The sequence below is a fragment of the Taudactylus pleione genome, unplaced genomic scaffold (genome assembly GCF_031769625.1).
Source record: "Taudactylus pleione unplaced genomic scaffold, aTauple2 ptg000535l, whole genome shotgun sequence".
Taxonomy (NCBI): domain Eukaryota; kingdom Metazoa; phylum Chordata; class Amphibia; order Anura; family Myobatrachidae; genus Taudactylus; species Taudactylus pleione.
In genome coordinates, this window is record NW_028284937.1 from 7,646,757 (window position 1) to 7,663,432 (window position 16,676).

General features: G+C 49.3%; 1 protein-coding gene across 1 annotated transcript in view; it reads right to left on the bottom strand.

The window, feature by feature from the left end:
* The window catches only part of TNNI3 (troponin I3, cardiac type), a 59,397-nt gene that overhangs the window by 12,902 nt on the left and 29,819 nt on the right, over nt 1-16,676 (bottom strand). Inside the window, exon 6 of the mRNA XM_088450968.1 lies at nt 7,622-7,711. Within this exon, the coding sequence (XP_088307094.1) occupies nt 7,622-7,711 (90 nt within the window). The remainder of the gene's footprint in view (nt 1-7,621; nt 7,712-16,676) is intronic.

Consider the following 16,676-nt stretch of genomic DNA (forward strand, 5'->3'; position numbering starts at 1 on the left):
GAGCCACGGCTTGGATTCACCTGTAATCGGTAAGTTTTGGTTGGGTTCGGTTTCTAGGAAACTGGAACCGCTCATCTCTAATATAAATATCATTGGGAAACTAACGGCTCCTTATGTACATGGACTATCTTACAAGAACAGCAGCATAGAAAGTGAAAATGAGCAAAGCAGATATGGACCTATTTGCTATGCACATCTAATATAGCACAGGCCATAGTTTAACTCTGCATCTGGCTACTTCCTTCCAGGATGTGGGTTTAGAATGATGAGACAGACAAGTGTGGCATCATGTTATCCAGTGAGGGCGATAAGAACAGACATTAATAATATACCATCAGTAATACAGATATTGTGCATGTCCATAAACATTGTAAGACAGGGGTATTTTGGCCTGTTACTCATAACAGGGATTTACTATCAGGGAATGAACTGTTGTACATCTCTATTGTGTAAAACATCCTTTGTTTATTATGCTACAGTGCCTGCAGCCTGTACTGAGCATACACATTATGGGCCGGATTCAATTAGCTGCCAGTGCCCAGCAGTGTGCACATACTGTCAGTGGCGGAACTCCCGAAGACAATGGAGTCATTTGCCGCCGGGCTCCAGCCCTTAAGGGGGCACCTAGCTCCATTGTCCCCCGGGCCGTTCTGGGCACTGCTATGGAGATGGAGTGCCGCTGATCGGTGCTCCACCTCCAGCGGCGTCAATACGGGGGGTGTGGTCGCTCCCCCTATTTGCCGGGCGCCCGCTGAGTGTGTTACCAGCGGGCGCCCGGCTCCCTCTTTCCCCCCTCGCGGGAGCCGGAAGAACGGAGCTCACTCCTGAGCTCCGCTTCCGGGTCCCGCAATGCACTATGGGAGTGACGTCATGACGTCACTCCCATAGTTCTAGTTCCTAGACGGAAGGCAGCAGCACTGGAGTGGGCTTTCAGGTAAGTATTGTTTTTTTTTTTTTGTATGTGTGTGCACTCGCGGGGGGACTCACTACAGGGGGGCACTATTGGGGGCTCACTACAAGGGGAATTACTGGGGGCTTACTATGGGGGGCTTACTACAGGGGGCATTACAGGGGCTTACTACAGGGGGCATTACTGGGGGCTTTCTACAGGGGGCATTACTGGGGGCTTACTACTGGGGGCACTACAGGGAGTTTACTACTGGGGGCACTACATGGGCCCTTACTACTGGGGCACTGCAAAGGGGGACCACTACTGGAGGTACTGCATAGGGGGACCATTACTGGGGGGCACTACATAGGCAGCACTGCATAGGGGGACCTCTACAGAGGGCACTGTACAGGGGGACCACTACTGAGGGAACTGCATTGGGGGGCGGCAGCTGGGGCTGGCATAGGTGCTGGGGGGTGGTACATTTTAATTTGGGGCTGGGGCACCAACATTTACCTTGCCTCCGGGCACCTGGGATGAAGTTACGCCACTGCATACTGTACATGTTTTGCCCACATATACACTTTTCTCAGTGCAAAGCATGTACACATTTGTGCACACATAGGAACAGATTTATAATGATGCACAGTTGGTCAGAATACAGGTGTTGCTCCTGAATTAACTGTATGGTAAAAATGTTTCTATCCCCCCTCCCATATGCTGAGTCGTACACTTGGCGTGTGCCCACTCTCTATGTGTATGCTTTTAGTCACCAGCACCGGTGAGTACTTGCACCTACCCTATACTAGGAACATAATATACCCATATACCCATGGCTTACATCCACCTCTGCATAGCCTGCACTTCGGTCAATATGTCCTGCATGAACAACCAATTACACTTCTTCAGTCCCACAGGTCAATCCAATGAGCTGCGAAGTGACTACCAAATGCGATGTGAGAGAACTGCATGAAAAAGTGGAGAGTCCATACTCAACCCCCCAAAATTGATCATTTCATTACTGAGGACCATATAGAAGGCTGTTTGTGGGCATAAGGAAAGTACTGAAGGTTTTTAAATGGTGCCAAATGGTTGATTTGCGGGGGTTTATTTTAAATGATTTAAAAAAAAAAGTAGGAAAAACTGATTTTGGGGTGCTTTGAAGCAGGTTTGCCTACCCTCCCGATTTGGTCGGGTGCCTCCCGAATATCGGGGGCCGCTCCCGACCCCCCAGAAAGGCAGGCAAGCCTCCCGGCTGCCTCTTGCACCCCCCCTGCTGTCGGGGTTTCTAGTTTATTCTGGGGGGAGGTCGGGAAGGTTGGTGGCTTCTGGGAGGCTTGCCTGCCTTTCCGGGGGGCCGGGAGCGGCACCTGAAATTCATGAGGCTCCTGGCCAAATGACTTCAATACCTTTAGAAAAAACTCCTGCAAGAGGGGAGAAACATGTCACAGTGTTCTCTGGACGGCTCTTCCAACTCTTGACCAACTACACTGCTGTATTCCATCTGTGGAACCATTGTTTGGTGATTTGCACTACCTGCATATTAATTACCCACCAGTGTTGCTGAGACACACAGACGGACATTGCTGAGCCTGTTTGTGCGGCCCATCATTTCAGCTATCTGTTGCCTCCGCTGGACGGGTGGATTCCCTACAGAGGCAGACTTCACTCCTTGCGGCCTGATCGGGAGTCGCTGAGGCGCGAACGGCTCACCATCCTGCAGGACTTCCCTGCCTGTGAGTCATTGGAGCAATGAAAAGACGGACCCACAGTTAGCCGCCGGAGCGGCGCTGGTCACAGGGACCAACATCACACCTACTTGTTTATTTGTCTGGGAGATGCAGGAGCAGTTTGTCCCTAGGGAATCTTTGGAGCTTTGAGTCCACTGGGACAGGTGAGATACTGGACTGCGGGTTTTGGTCTGGAGACCCCCACTATTATATTCACCATACCAAGACTTTGTTAGCTCCACGGCTCTGTAATTTAGGGAGTCACTATACCCTATATCAGGTTTCAACAGAGTGACTATACCTACTTTACAGATTGATATCATTCTGGTTGCCAATAGCAACATATGCTGACTACTATCAAGGCTCTCCATAGAGTTTAAAACATCTATCTTTTTTCCTATGATATATTGGAAACAGTATGTGTTTAGATTATTAATGTAACAATTAATTTATTTTTTCATTCTATGTGTAATGTTTATATATGTTTTTAGAGTTGAACTGCAGTTCATTTTTTTCATATGTTCAATAAAATAATAATATATTTATAATTTTCACAGCCTATGTTTTTTATATAGTGATTAGCGCAGACACCTTATTTGTATATTTTTGTACCTTTTTGAGGGTGATTTGCAGGTATCCCTCTGGTGTCAGCAGCAAGTCTCTATATTAGACAACGCCTGAGTGATTAGAGCACCAGTTTTTCTTTATCTATTTTTCTATCTACAGTCTCTCATTCTCTGGGGGGTTTCTACATCTCTGCCATTTGGGCTTCAAGGTCCTTGCAAGGGCAGCAAGGCCCTTTGGACTTTATTGGATGTTGCCCTATTGTTGTTGGTTGCAAAGGGGCCCCCATAACAGTTCAAGCTTCAGGGCCCCAATAATGTACATCCGCCACTGACTCTAGTTCACTTTATGTCAGTGTCCCCCCAGGTCACATCTTGCCACACAGTGTCCCAGTTAACATTATGCATTCCCACTGCTACAAACCTCCCTGTGATCTCTAATCTTGGAGCCTACAGGCAGCAGCGTCTTCAAAGGAGTGTCTGCTATGCCACAGCCATACCACTGATGCTGGCCGGGACCTTCTTGTTCCTCCTCTTCCTTGCCTCTCCCAGTCAGCTCCTCCCACCAATGTTGACAATGTTGCCTGCCATAGCATCATTTATTGCAGCCTGGGCCTAGCTATCCCAAAACCCACACACACAGCCAGTCTGACATTGCTTATGTAGCTATGTGTGGGAGCCCCTGGTCAACTAGCAACCACTCCAGCCGCCCTGTTAATCCAGCACTGAATAAGCTCTGGCAATAGGTGTAAATTCATCTCTGCATCAGCCCTGTACTGTGCATAGCAGAACACCGTGGATTAACACCCATGTGTCTAGCCAGGGCATATCAAGGTGCATGCCAACACTGCTTTTGCATTGTAGAAATGGCTGTGGGCCCTGCACATAGCACATAATTTCCTAAAAAGGGCCTTCTCCATTCCATCTCATTTAAGTGATACAATTACTTTTTATTTAAAAATAAAAGATCCATCTTCTCTAGGGTTGCTATATTTTAAAAATAAAAACTCAGTACACACTGGAGGTGTGGCCAAATCAGGGAGGCATGGCCGTGTCATTCCCACAAAAAGTAAAAAAAAAAACTAATACGCTGTGCCACAAGCTCAGCACAGGAGCGGTTCTGGGGCCCCTATGCAAATCCATAGAGCAACAGAGCAGTAGTAGTGCCCTTTATACACAGTATGCCACACACTAATAGTGCCCTTATACACAGTATGCCAAACAGTAGTGGTGCTCTTTATACACAGTATGCCACACAGTATAGTGCCTTATTCACATTATAGTGCAGATAAGGGGGCCCTACAGTGTGACATATTGTGATTAAGGAGCTTTATGCCACACAGTAGAGACCCCCCCCCTTATCTATCTACCACTAAAGAGCGGACTGGGGCTAATGCCCAGCCACGCACCATGGGCTCAGGCTATTGCCTCCTTACCATAAGGCAGTGGTTCTCAAACTCGGTCCTCAGGACCCCACACAGGTCATGTTTTCCAGGTGACCCAGCAGGTGCACAGGTGTAGTCATTACTCACTGGCACATTTTAAAAGATCCACAGGTGGAGCAAATTATTTCAGTTGTGATTCTGTGAGGAGACCTGGAAAACATGCACTGTGGGGTCCTGAGGACCGAGTTTGAGAACTGGTGCCATAGGGCATATAAAGTGACCTGGGCCTAATGCCCATAGTCACTTATACTTGTGGCATGGGCCCTCTGCCCTCTAACATGCCCCACAGGCCTGAGGCCTGACTACTGGTGGTCTAGGGAGAGGGGGTAAATTACCGGTGGCCAAGACTGCCTACCCATAAGCTGGAAAAGGCTGCAGTGGGGAGCTTTGGTTAGCTCTTTGCTTCCCACCACCCGCAGAACTCTCTGATCCTCACCTTCTTTGTTCTGCCACTGGGCGGGCACAGCCAATTTTCCTTATTCATCCGCCGCCAATCTTCCTTCATCCTCTGTCTTCTTTGCTTGATTACGGTCGTTGAACTGAATGCTCCGGTCGGCAGTGCTATGACGTGGTGAGCTGTTAATGGCTCATCGCATCTGCTCGGCGCCAAATTTAAACTGACGCTGCCATCTGCTTGCCTGCCGCCACTGCCACCCGATCAGCTGCCCTCCGGAAGAATGTTTTCAGGAAGCCGGGATAGAGGGTTCAATCCAGGTATGATCCCGGAAAATCCGGGAAGTATGGCAGCCCTAACTTACTCTACTTTGCAATGCCCACTCTCACATCATACAATCCTCCCAATGGCTGGTACTGACTTCAGGCCCTCCACAAACTGTTGCTCCATTAATCTATACACATTGGTGATATCCCAGAAACACTTGTATATGGCATAATCAAACACGGTACTGTGCTGCCCCCTGGCCATTTTAAACTTCCAAAACAAGGTGCTTAGTGTGTCCATACATGATTTGCCCATGAAATGGTTAAAAAACTAAGCAGATGTAGTTTTACACAGCCAAATAAATACATTACAAAAATGGTAACTCAAAGAGCTGTATTAGAAAAACAGCACAGCCCTATCAGACCAAATATTCAACCGAGTGAGCATTCTAGTGGTCCATACTGCTATAGAGTGCTGACCCCCAACACTCTGCTGCCTTTGCTGACCACCACATGAAGGATACAATATTAATAAAAATTAAATATATTCTTGTTATTTACCTTCTTTACATGCATAAACAAAATGAATGTGGTCCCATTGGACGCCTGATTCTAGCAGGTTGCCCATCACTGCTAAATAAGTTCAAATACCTACATTTTACATATTAGAGTGGGAAATATTTTCTAAGTAACCACAATACATGATGTCATTTAGATTTACCAAGAACCCTATTAGGTGTTTACAGAGTACTCCCTAGATATGTTCATGTATTTGTAGCACACCCTTATGTATATAAATGAGAACCAATTCTATTTACCTAAGAACACCTATCGATCACTCACAGGTTAGACAGCCTGCGCCAGGGGTCATGAGTGTTCAAATACTCTAGTTCTCCCACTGATTCTCTACAGATACAGATAACCTATTCGATTATGGTAGATCCAGAAAGAAAAATACTTCTTTGCTCATTAAGGTGCCTATTTATTTAAATTGCTGTTAATGTCCCAAAAGCTAACATCACTTATTCCTGCTATCTGCAGATGGAGGGATCTAAATGATTCCCTCTTTGCACTACTGCTATTGCCATATGATTAACGAGGCCGAGAGGCTTCATAAATAGGTCCCAAACCTCTAAATGTACAGATCTTTGTGTCACACACTCATTATCATTTATGGCTTAATTTACTATATAAAATACTGTAGATTTCCATTATCACACTGTAAGTTTGCACTTTCCTGGAAGTTTGGCCAATTTGTTGCCGGCTCTTTAAAAATGACTGACGATCTACTTCTACACGTATAATGTTGAGAACATCTTTATGCAGAGAGTTCCACCTAGTGGCTGATTTTGCGTATTGACAATACATTATGTAAAGATGAGAAAACATTTTAGATAGCACAATGGAAACCTCAGATTACAAATTTAGCATTTGCATTTTGTAATTTAGATTCTAAATGATTCAGTGCAATTCTCTGTATCCTATTTCTATTTAATAATACACACTTGTCCATGCCCCGGTGGATCTTCAATCTATATTCCCAACCACATGGAGAGACTAGGGTAAGTTTTTGTCAGAAACCAATTAATCCACCAGTATGTTTTTGGTGAAAACCCACAGGAAACCCATGCAAGCGCAGGAGAACATGCAAACTCCATACAGATTGGAAACTGGTTTGAATCAAGCCTCATTGTCTGTAGGAAGCAAAGATAACCATTGCGCCTCATTCCTGAAAAATACTTTGAGGAATCTTTTTATGCACTTTCCTTAAAATTTAGGCAATTTACCTTTTGAATAAAGTCTAAAGAAAAATCAACTCACTATATAAGAACAACAATGAAGTTACTCACTGCCATTTTTCAAGTGATGAAGTGTTGTAGTGTTTTCTTGATATTTTATTCTCTGCTACTTATTCAGGATTGTCAAAAAGCCCTTGAAGGAGATTAAGCTGTACCCTTGAATTCAGGGGCTGTTTAAGAGAGGAGGGGACCCGTGTGCAGTCTCCATGCAAGCCCCCCTTCTCCGGCAGTGCAGTAGACTATGGCTTGGTGTCCAAATTCTACTGCACATGCGCTGGTCTCCGGGAATATGACGTCCATGCTATGTTCCTGGAGACATCTCTAGTGCAAATGAGCAAATCACCGGGAAAATGGCTGCCACACAGGGGCCTGTGTGCACCGTACACCCTGCACCCATTATAGTTGCTTCAATGCCTGAATTGAATCTGGAATGCAGTATACTACAACAAACATGGACTGTTGGGAGGTATGACGTGATTTTTTCTTATCAATTGCAGTCAGTAGCTCCTAGGGGGCTGTCAGACTGTGCAAGTACCTCTGTGATACTTTTGTTCACTTTAGCTTCCATGTCATATCTTTCTTCATCCACTACGTCAACCCGTGCATGGAGCTCCTTGCATAAATCCTCCAAGAAAATAAGACATGTAATAATAATCATATAGCAGTTTGTCAATGTCTATAAACATTTTAATCTGAAGCAGAAACTGGTGTCTGACGTCAGAGGTTTCACTGGCAGTGATGTCTTACTGGAATGTATTATTTAGGATACGTGTGTTTGTAAATGGACTCACCACGGTGCCTTTGTGGTTGGTGATCAGAGATAATTGGCTCTCTCAGTTTCCACAAGTGGCAGCATTATCTGGGTCAAAGTAATATACTATTCTTTTAAAAGATATTGACATTGCTAACCTACCCGAAGAAAGCCCCTGTGTACTAAGAAAAAATTCAGTGAGCCTCACAAAGTTGCTAAAATACATTCTCTGTTTATTTGATACTTAGCAACATTGTGAAATGGGTTCTGATCAGAAAGGTAAAAGTGACACTCAGTCTTGAAGGAGTTAATCTTATCCTACATTGTCATTATATTATACTGTATGTGGCCATTGCTTAATTTTAAAGTTTACCTTTATTATATAATTAATGGAGTCATAATAGACATATAATGCGATATACTGTATGAATGATTGAATAAAATAAATATAACATCTAATGGAGTTAAAATATATTAATATAACATCATATCATCAATAACATCTTTAAGCTGATGAAACAGATCTACTTCTCCTCCCCAGGGATGTCGAGAGTGGTGAAGGGCCCAGGTACCGGGGTAGCATGGCCAAATTAGGGAGACGTGGGTTATGAGGCCACACCCCCTACAAATATTAAAAAACTATGCGCGGCAGGGGAGCAGCATAGGAGCACCGGGGGCTGCTTGGTCAGTGGCACATTCAGGGGGAGGGCGATCAGTGCGATCGTTCTCCCTGCACATCATGCAGGGGGAGAAAGGACTGACTGCCGCTGCTTAGCTGCCTGGACCCTGCAGAGCCTAGCACACAGCAGCGTGTGCTGGGGATAGAAGCTGCTGCTGTCAGTCCTCTCTCTCTCCCTATTCAATGTGCTGCTGCCTGTTACAGGGGAGGGGGCGGAACTGAGCTAATTGTCTTCTCTCCCTCCCAAATCCCCTCTCCTCCCTATATCCATGAACAATCTCACCAACTCACCTATCCTGCAAGTACCCTGTCTAGTAGGTATTCTTGTCTCCGACCTCTCCTTTAAACCATACATTCAGTCCGTCTCCCAAGCTTGTCCTTTCCACCTTTGTAATATCTCCAGGATCAGACACTTTCTCACTCTAGAGGTAACAAATGCCCTAATCCATTCCCTGGCCATCTGTAGACTGGTGTACTGCAACATCCTCTAATCTGGGCTTCCAGGCTCCCACCTCTCTCCACTCCGATCTGTCCTCAATGCTACTGCCTGGCTCATCTTCCTCTCTATACGTAGTACATCTGCCTCCCCTCTCCTACAAACCCTACACTGGTTCTCCTTTTCCTTTAAAACCCAATATAACCTTCTCACACTCAACTATAAAGCCCTCACCCAGTCCTTTACTATATACATCTCTGACCTCATCTCCCTCCACACACCCAGCCGTCCACTTTGCTCAGCCAATGACTGTTTCCTCTTCTCCCAACTTATTACATCCTTCCATCTCCGCCACCAAGATTTTGCCAATGCTCTCCCTCCCTCAATTAGACTTTCCACTTCTCTCCAAAGCTTCAAATGAGCTCTAAAACCACTCTTCTTTATTATAGCCTTCCAGCTCTCATTCTAACTCACCCCTCAATGCTCCTTCCTCATTGTCTCTCTGCTCTGTGTCTCCTCGGTTTGTCTGGATTTCCCCTCTAGACTGTAAGCTCTCAGAAGCAGGGCCATCTTCCCATCTGTGCTCCACCCCTGCCCACATTGGCACAAAACCTTTAGGCTCAACAGGCACTGTGTACTGGGGATGCAATCGGGAAGCCGGCTGACATTATACCGACAACCGGCTTCCTGACTGTCATACCCCGGCGAGGGTGAAATGACCAGCGTCTAGATGTAGACGCTGCTCATTTTACCGACGGTGGGGGACCGGCGCCCGGTATCCCGATCGAAGGGATGCCGGGCGCCGCCAGTGGACAGCCACGGGAGGGGAGGGTTAGGTTTAGGGCTCCCAGTGGGGACTTAGGGTTAGGCATCCCCCCAGGAGGTTAGGGTTAGGCTAGGGGGAGGGAGGGTTAGGCTAGGGGGAGGGAGGGTTAGGGTTAGACACCCCGGGGAGAGGTTAGAGTTAGGCCCCCCGGGGGACTTAGGTTTAGGCAGCGGGGAAGGGGGAGGGTTAGGTTTAGGCACTTAGAGGAGAGGTTAGGGTTAGGTACCCCTAAGGGAGGGTTAGGGGGGTAGGTTAGGTTAGTTAGTACTTACCTGGGGACGATTGGGATTTCCAGCGCTGTTGGGTTGCCACTGCCGGTATCTGTTCCTCTGTCGGCCTGATGCTGCTGGGATTCGAACTGCCGGCTATGCGACCGGCGGTATTACATACCGATTCCGTGTAATGTGACTACAAATGAAACAATGTTTATAAAGCGTGTATCCCATGTTCTGCAATGTGTGCATTGTTTATGCTTATGTACTTTGTGAGACACTGCAGAATCCTTGTGGTGACATATAAATAACAAGTAATAAAATGAATAATAATGTTGTAAAGAAAAACTTCCTGTTCATTCAATGACAGCACCAGCTACAAAACAAGAGATATGGTAAGAACTTGCCTTTGTTATCTCTGTTTCTACGAAGTCCATAGGGTCCACAGGGTTGACCTTGGGGTATAGCTGGATCTGGATCCACAGTTAAAGCTTTTGCTGCTCCCAGGATGCACTTGGGTCCATCCTCCTCTATACCCCACCTCCGAGCCACAGGCACCTCAGTTGGTAAGCAACCAAGGCCGGAGGAGGAGACTAAACAGAGAGAAGGAAGACTGGAACACACAAGAAACCATACTCACAGAAATGGGAGATGGAAAACCGGTGACCAGCCACACAGCCCATATGAAGCCAGGTGCGTCAGGGTGGGTGCCCTGTGGACCCTATGGACTTCGTAGAAACAGAGATAACAAAGGTAAGTTCTTACCATATCTCTTGTTTTCTACTTCAGGGTCCATAGGGGGTCCACAGGGTTGACCTTGGGGATGTCCCAAAGCAGTTCAACTAAGGGCGGGGACGCTCCTGTGCAGAAAGGAGAACCCGGCGCCCGAAGGATGCATCCTGAGAGGCAAAGGTGTCAAACGCATAGAACCTCAAAAATGTCTGAATGGAAGACCAGGTGGCCGCCTTACATAGCTGAACAGCAGAGGTGCCACGTCTAGCAGCCCAAGAAGGACCCACAGACCTAGTGGAATGAGCCTTACGGAGGCTGGAACAGGTAAACCCTCCTGTGCATAAGCCTCACAAATAACAGAACAAAGCCAACGGGCTAACGTTTGTTTGTTGGCAGGCCAACCCCTCCTGTGAAAACCAAAGAGGACAAACAAAGAATCAGACTTCCCAACGGAAGCAGTCCAGTCCACATAAATTCTGAGAGCACGGACTACATCCAAGGAAACCTCACCAGCTGAAAGATCAGGTGACTGAAAAGCTGGCACAACAAGTTCTGATTGATGTGGAACTTCGAAATCACTTTAGGAAAAAACTCAGAACGAGTGCGAAGCACAGCCCTATCCTGGTGAAAAATCAGAAAAGGGGGACGACAGGAAAGCGCCCCCAATTCTGACACCCTCCTGGCAGAAGCAATTGCCAGGAGAAAAACAGTCTTAAGCGTTAACCACTTGAGTTCCACCGACTCAAGAGGCTCAAAAGGAGGACCCTGCAGGACCCGAAGAACCACCGCCAAATCCCAAGGAGCCACAGGAGGCACGAAGGGAGGCTGGATTCGGAGAACACCTTGGAAAAAAGTGTGAACGTCTGGCAGCGTAGCGATCCCTTGTTGGAACCACACAGACAGCGCGGACACCTGAACCTTCAGGGAGGCAAGACGTAAACCTAAGTCCAAACCTGATTGCAGAAATTCCAAGATCCTAGAAACTCGGAACACCTGAGGATCATAGTTTCTGGACTCACACCACTGAAAGTAAGTGCACCACACCCTGTGGTAAATCCGTGCGGAAGCAGGCTTACGTGCCCTGAGCATGGTACTAATAACCGAACCTGAGATGCCACGAGACCTTTAGACGGCTGTCTCAAGAGCCATGCCGTCAAAGACAGCTAACCCAGATCCGGGTAAAGGCAGGGCCCTTGAGACTATAGGTCCTGATGCTGAGGAAGAAGGTACGGAGCGTCGATGGAGAGGCTCCTCAGATCGGAGTACCAAGGACGTCTGGGCCACGCTGTCGCAACCAGCACGAGCGTACCGCCATCCTGCTTGAATTTCCGCAGGACCCGAGGCAGCAGGGATATCGGAGGAAAAAGGTACGCCAGTTGAAATGTCCATTTCACCGACAGCGCGTCCACCAGACTTGCGCCTGCGTCTCTTGCCCTTGACCTGTACACGGGCAACTTGTGATTGTGATGGGAGGCCATCAAGTCCAGAGACGGCAGCCCCCATCTGTCCACGAGTAGCTGAAACACCTCTGGGTGAAGCGACCATTCACGTCGTGACGGCTGAAGAAGTCCGCCTCCAAATTGAGGACTCCTGGGATGAAGACCACCGAGATTGCTGGAATGTGGCACTCCGCCCAAGCAAGGATGCGAGACACCTCCGACATCGCAGCCCGACTGCGAGTTCCTCCCTGGTGGTTGATGTACGCCACCATGGTGGCGTTGTCGGATTGAACTTGAATCGGCGGTTCAAGTTCAGGGTTGAAGGGCGGTGCCGGACGACTGCAGGGCCCTGTACACAGCCCGCAGTTCCAGGATGTTGATGGGGAGAAGTGCTTCTTCCGCAGTCCAACGTCCCTGAAGTGACAACGAGCCTGTCACTGCCCCCCAACCCCGGAGACTGGCATCTGTTGTGAGCAGGACCCAGTCCAGGATCCAAAAGGGGTGCCCCTCGACCAGATAAGCTGTCTGAAGCCACCAAGCCAAAGACTGCCGAACCTCCGGGGACAACACCAGCATCTGAGAACGGTTCCGGTGAGGTAACCCATTCCATTCCGATAGAATCAGCCCCTGCAGGGGCCTGGAATGGAACTGGGCAAATTCCACCATGTCGAATGCCGACACCAGAACTCTCATTGCCGAATGGACCGATAGGCGGCAACTGCTCAGGCAACTGTGTATCCACAGCTGTAGGGAGGAGACCTTTTCCGGAGTCAGGCAGATCCTTTGCTGACGAGAATCTAGCAGGGCTCCCAACTGAACCATCCACTGTGATGGAATCAGGGAGGACTTTCTCCTATTTATCAACCACCTGTACGCTTGTAGACAAGCGATCGTCATGTGGAGATGTTGAGGCAGTACCTCCGGAGAGCTCGCCAGCAAAAGGAGGTCATCTAAATATGCCAGCAGCCGTACATTCTGGCTTCGAAGATGTGCGGCCACTTTGGTGAATACCCTTGGTGCCGTGGAGAGGCCAGAGGGTAGCGCCGGAAACTGATAGTGATGTTGTAGGATAGCGAACCTCAGATACCGCTGGTGCAAAGGTGCTATCGGAACATGGAGGTAGGCGTCCTGGATATCCAGGGAGACCATGTAATCCACAGGTTCCATCGCCAGAATGATGGAACGTAACGTTTCCATCCTGAATTTGGGAACTCTGAGGAACTTGTTCAAAGACTTAAAATTGAGGATAGGGCGATGAGAACTATTTGGTTTCTGCACCAGAAACAGAGTAGAGTAGTACCCCGTCCCTCATTGTGACTGAGGAACAGGAACATGGACCCCTGCTTTCAGCAAGGACTCTATAGCTGCCTGAATCTGCAAAGCTTTGGTTTTGTCCTGAGAAGGACTCGTGCAGAAAAACTGGTGGGGCGGTCTGTGCCTAAAAGACAGGGCGTACCCCTGGGAGACCACTTCTCGAACTCAGGCATCCGTCGTGGTATTGCGCCAGCACTGGGCAAATTGAAGAAGTCGGCCTCCTACTCTGGGATCCCCCAGAGGGAGGCCCGACCCGTCAGGCAGAAGGTTTATCTTCCTGCTTGGAAGAAGGGCGCCTAGCACTCCAGGCCTGCTTCTTGGGCTTAGAGGCAGCCTTGGTCGCCGACTGCCTCTGGAAGGACTGACCTTTTGCCTTACCCTGAACTCGAAAGGACCGAAAGGCGGAGCTCCTCACCTTAGCAGGTGCTGAAGCCGAAGGGAGGAAGGCTGACTTGGATTTAGTCAGAGTATCCACTATTTTGTCCAAGTCTTGACCAAATAGCAACTCCCCATTAAAAGGTAAGGCCTCCAGGCCCTTTTTAGAGTCTGCGTCAGCTCTCCAGGATCGCAGCCACAAGGACCGTAAAACCCTAGAGGTCAGCAGGCTGGCATCTAACGATGCTTCCCCAATATAGGAAGCAGCATCCCTCATCTGTCCTATTAACGCTCTCTGGATATCCGGAGCATTGTCTGGAAAAGTATCCTCTAATGCGTTGGCCCAGCTCTCAACGGCTTTAGCCACCCAAGAGATGGCCATGGACGGACGGGCCACTGCCCCTGAGAGAGAGTAGATAGACTTTAAACAAGTCTCCACTTTCCTGTCAGTGGGATCCTTCCGAGAGGAGATAGACGGTAATGGCAAAGTAGCGCTTTTAAGTAAGCGGGTGACATGGGAATCCACCGCAGGTGGGGTTTCCCATTTCCTGCAATGAGCCTCAAGAAAAGGATAGTTGGATGCCAACCGTTTCTGTGGTTGGAATCTCTTACTGGGCAACTGCCAGGCCTCCGCCATATGATCCGTCAATTGGTCAGACAGGGGAAAAACATTCGAAGTTACCTTAGCCTTTTTAAAATTAGGCTACTTCGACCTAGGAGACGGTGCATCCTCCTCTATGTGAAGGATGGCCCGCACCACCCTAACCAATGCCGGCACATTAATGGAGGACTTAGGACCTCATTCAGAGGCGGTCGATAGTTGCAAGCGGTCGCACTGAATCAGGGCGGCCTCTTGCATCCTGAACGACCGCCTCCTTGTCAATCGCTAAGCTGTGGGTTAACAGCCACAGCTCTAGCGACCGACATGGGTGATGGTTGCGATGGTCATCGGGGCTTATGTACAGACCCTAAGGTTGGGTCTGGGCACTCGTAAGCCCCAGGGAGCTTCCTGCTCTGGGCACTCGTAAGCCCCAGGGAGCTTCCTGCTCTGATCACATGGGTGATGGTCGCGATGGTCAAGACCATCGCGGTCATCAGGGGCTTACGACCAGACCCTAAGGAAGCTCTCCACTGACATCAGCAATGATGTCAGTGGGGCCGCCCCCAAATGGCAAGCGTTCCGGCAGGAACGCCTCCGTTTGGGCAGGCACGCCCCCTGCCCGCCTCCCAAACGGGGCGAGCTGTCACTCACCATTGACAGCTCGCCCCGTCTGCTGCGAGACCCCTAGCGATGGAGCCGGCTCCGTCGTGCGCATGCCCAGTGGGGCAACATCGAGTCGGTTGCGAGCGCTCAGCGCTTGCGACCGACTCTGAATGACCCCCTTAGTCTTAACCTCCTGGGCCATGGCATCCAAGTCAGTGTCCTTATGTACTTCTCCGTCATCAGAAGACACGTCCGTGCACTGCGCAGCCAGTGAAGCCGTAACGAGGGCGCTTGGACGCCTTTGGGGGCATGTCACTTTGTAACATCGACTGAAAAGCCGAAGACGAGGCCGCCAGACTATGAACAGAGCTGGAGAGTACATCCACCCAGGGTGGAGGAACCTCCTGAGGATACCCCTGAAAGGGCACCATGGACTGCTGTGTCACTGAGGGAGACTGTACATACACAGGCAACCCTGAATAAGGACCCACAGTCTGAGACCCGGGGGGAGACTGCAATAAATGCGGAATACCCGGGAAATGGGGGATGGTAGGCTGGGGCAGCGCCCTAGTAGGGACTGCAGTCGGGACCACTAAACTGTCCGCGATAGACGCCAGCACCTGCAAAAACATCGCCCAAAGAGGATCCTGCGCCGTAGGGGGCTTAGAGGGGCCAGGCAAGAGCTGGCACCGCCCGCACAGACCATCCTGTGATAACAGCGTCTGCAGGAAAACAATACAGGAGCCACAGAGAGCTCATTCTCCTCATCAGACATGATACAATAAATCTTCAATAAATATGTATCACCAAGAAGAGGTGAGGCGTATGACACCTGCGTACTCCCGAGTATGCAACACAAACAGCCCACAAAATGGTACTGAGTAGCACACCGCTGTATGTGACTGACCTCACAAATACTTTGTTTTATATAAGTGAGGTTACAGAAAAACGCCCCTCCCCCACACACCTGCGGGAAAGGGATAGGTATAAGGCGACAGTCAGCAGAAAATTAGCACAGACAGGCAGCACTAGCAAAAGTCACATACCATGCAGGAACTTATACTCACTGCACCTTTCGCTACAATCAACCTCCCAGATTCAGGGTCTGGGAGGGCTATAGCACTGTGAACACAGTCCTTTTGCAGGGGAGAGGTACGCAGGGGGCCGGTCCATGCACCGCTTGGAAGATCTGCGTTTGCCACAAGAAGATGGCCGCCGGAGAGCTCTGGGGAGTGGCCGTAGAAGGAACAGCTCAGCGACGCCAGCACACATGAGAGAAGGCACGCTGAGCTGAGGGGAGGAGCCGCTAAACCAGGGAAGGCTGCCTCCCCTGGTTAGTGATTAACCCCAGGGACGCTGGTTCCCTTCCAGCAATTATTCCCTGGTGGTCCAGCGGTCACGTGGGGTATTCCTAAAGAGGGGGAGCCTGCCGCCGCTACTAGCACCACCGGTCTGTCCCCAGAGACCAGGCGGTGAGAGACTGCCTTTTTCCCCGTGGGCAACGTGATGCGCTGCCCGCGGCTTACCTGTCCCCGTAGAATCCGGCAGCAGTCTGTGGGAGGTCCTGGAGCCCTGCTAGTACTGACTCCAGGGTCCCGCTGCGATCCCCAGATCAGTACTGG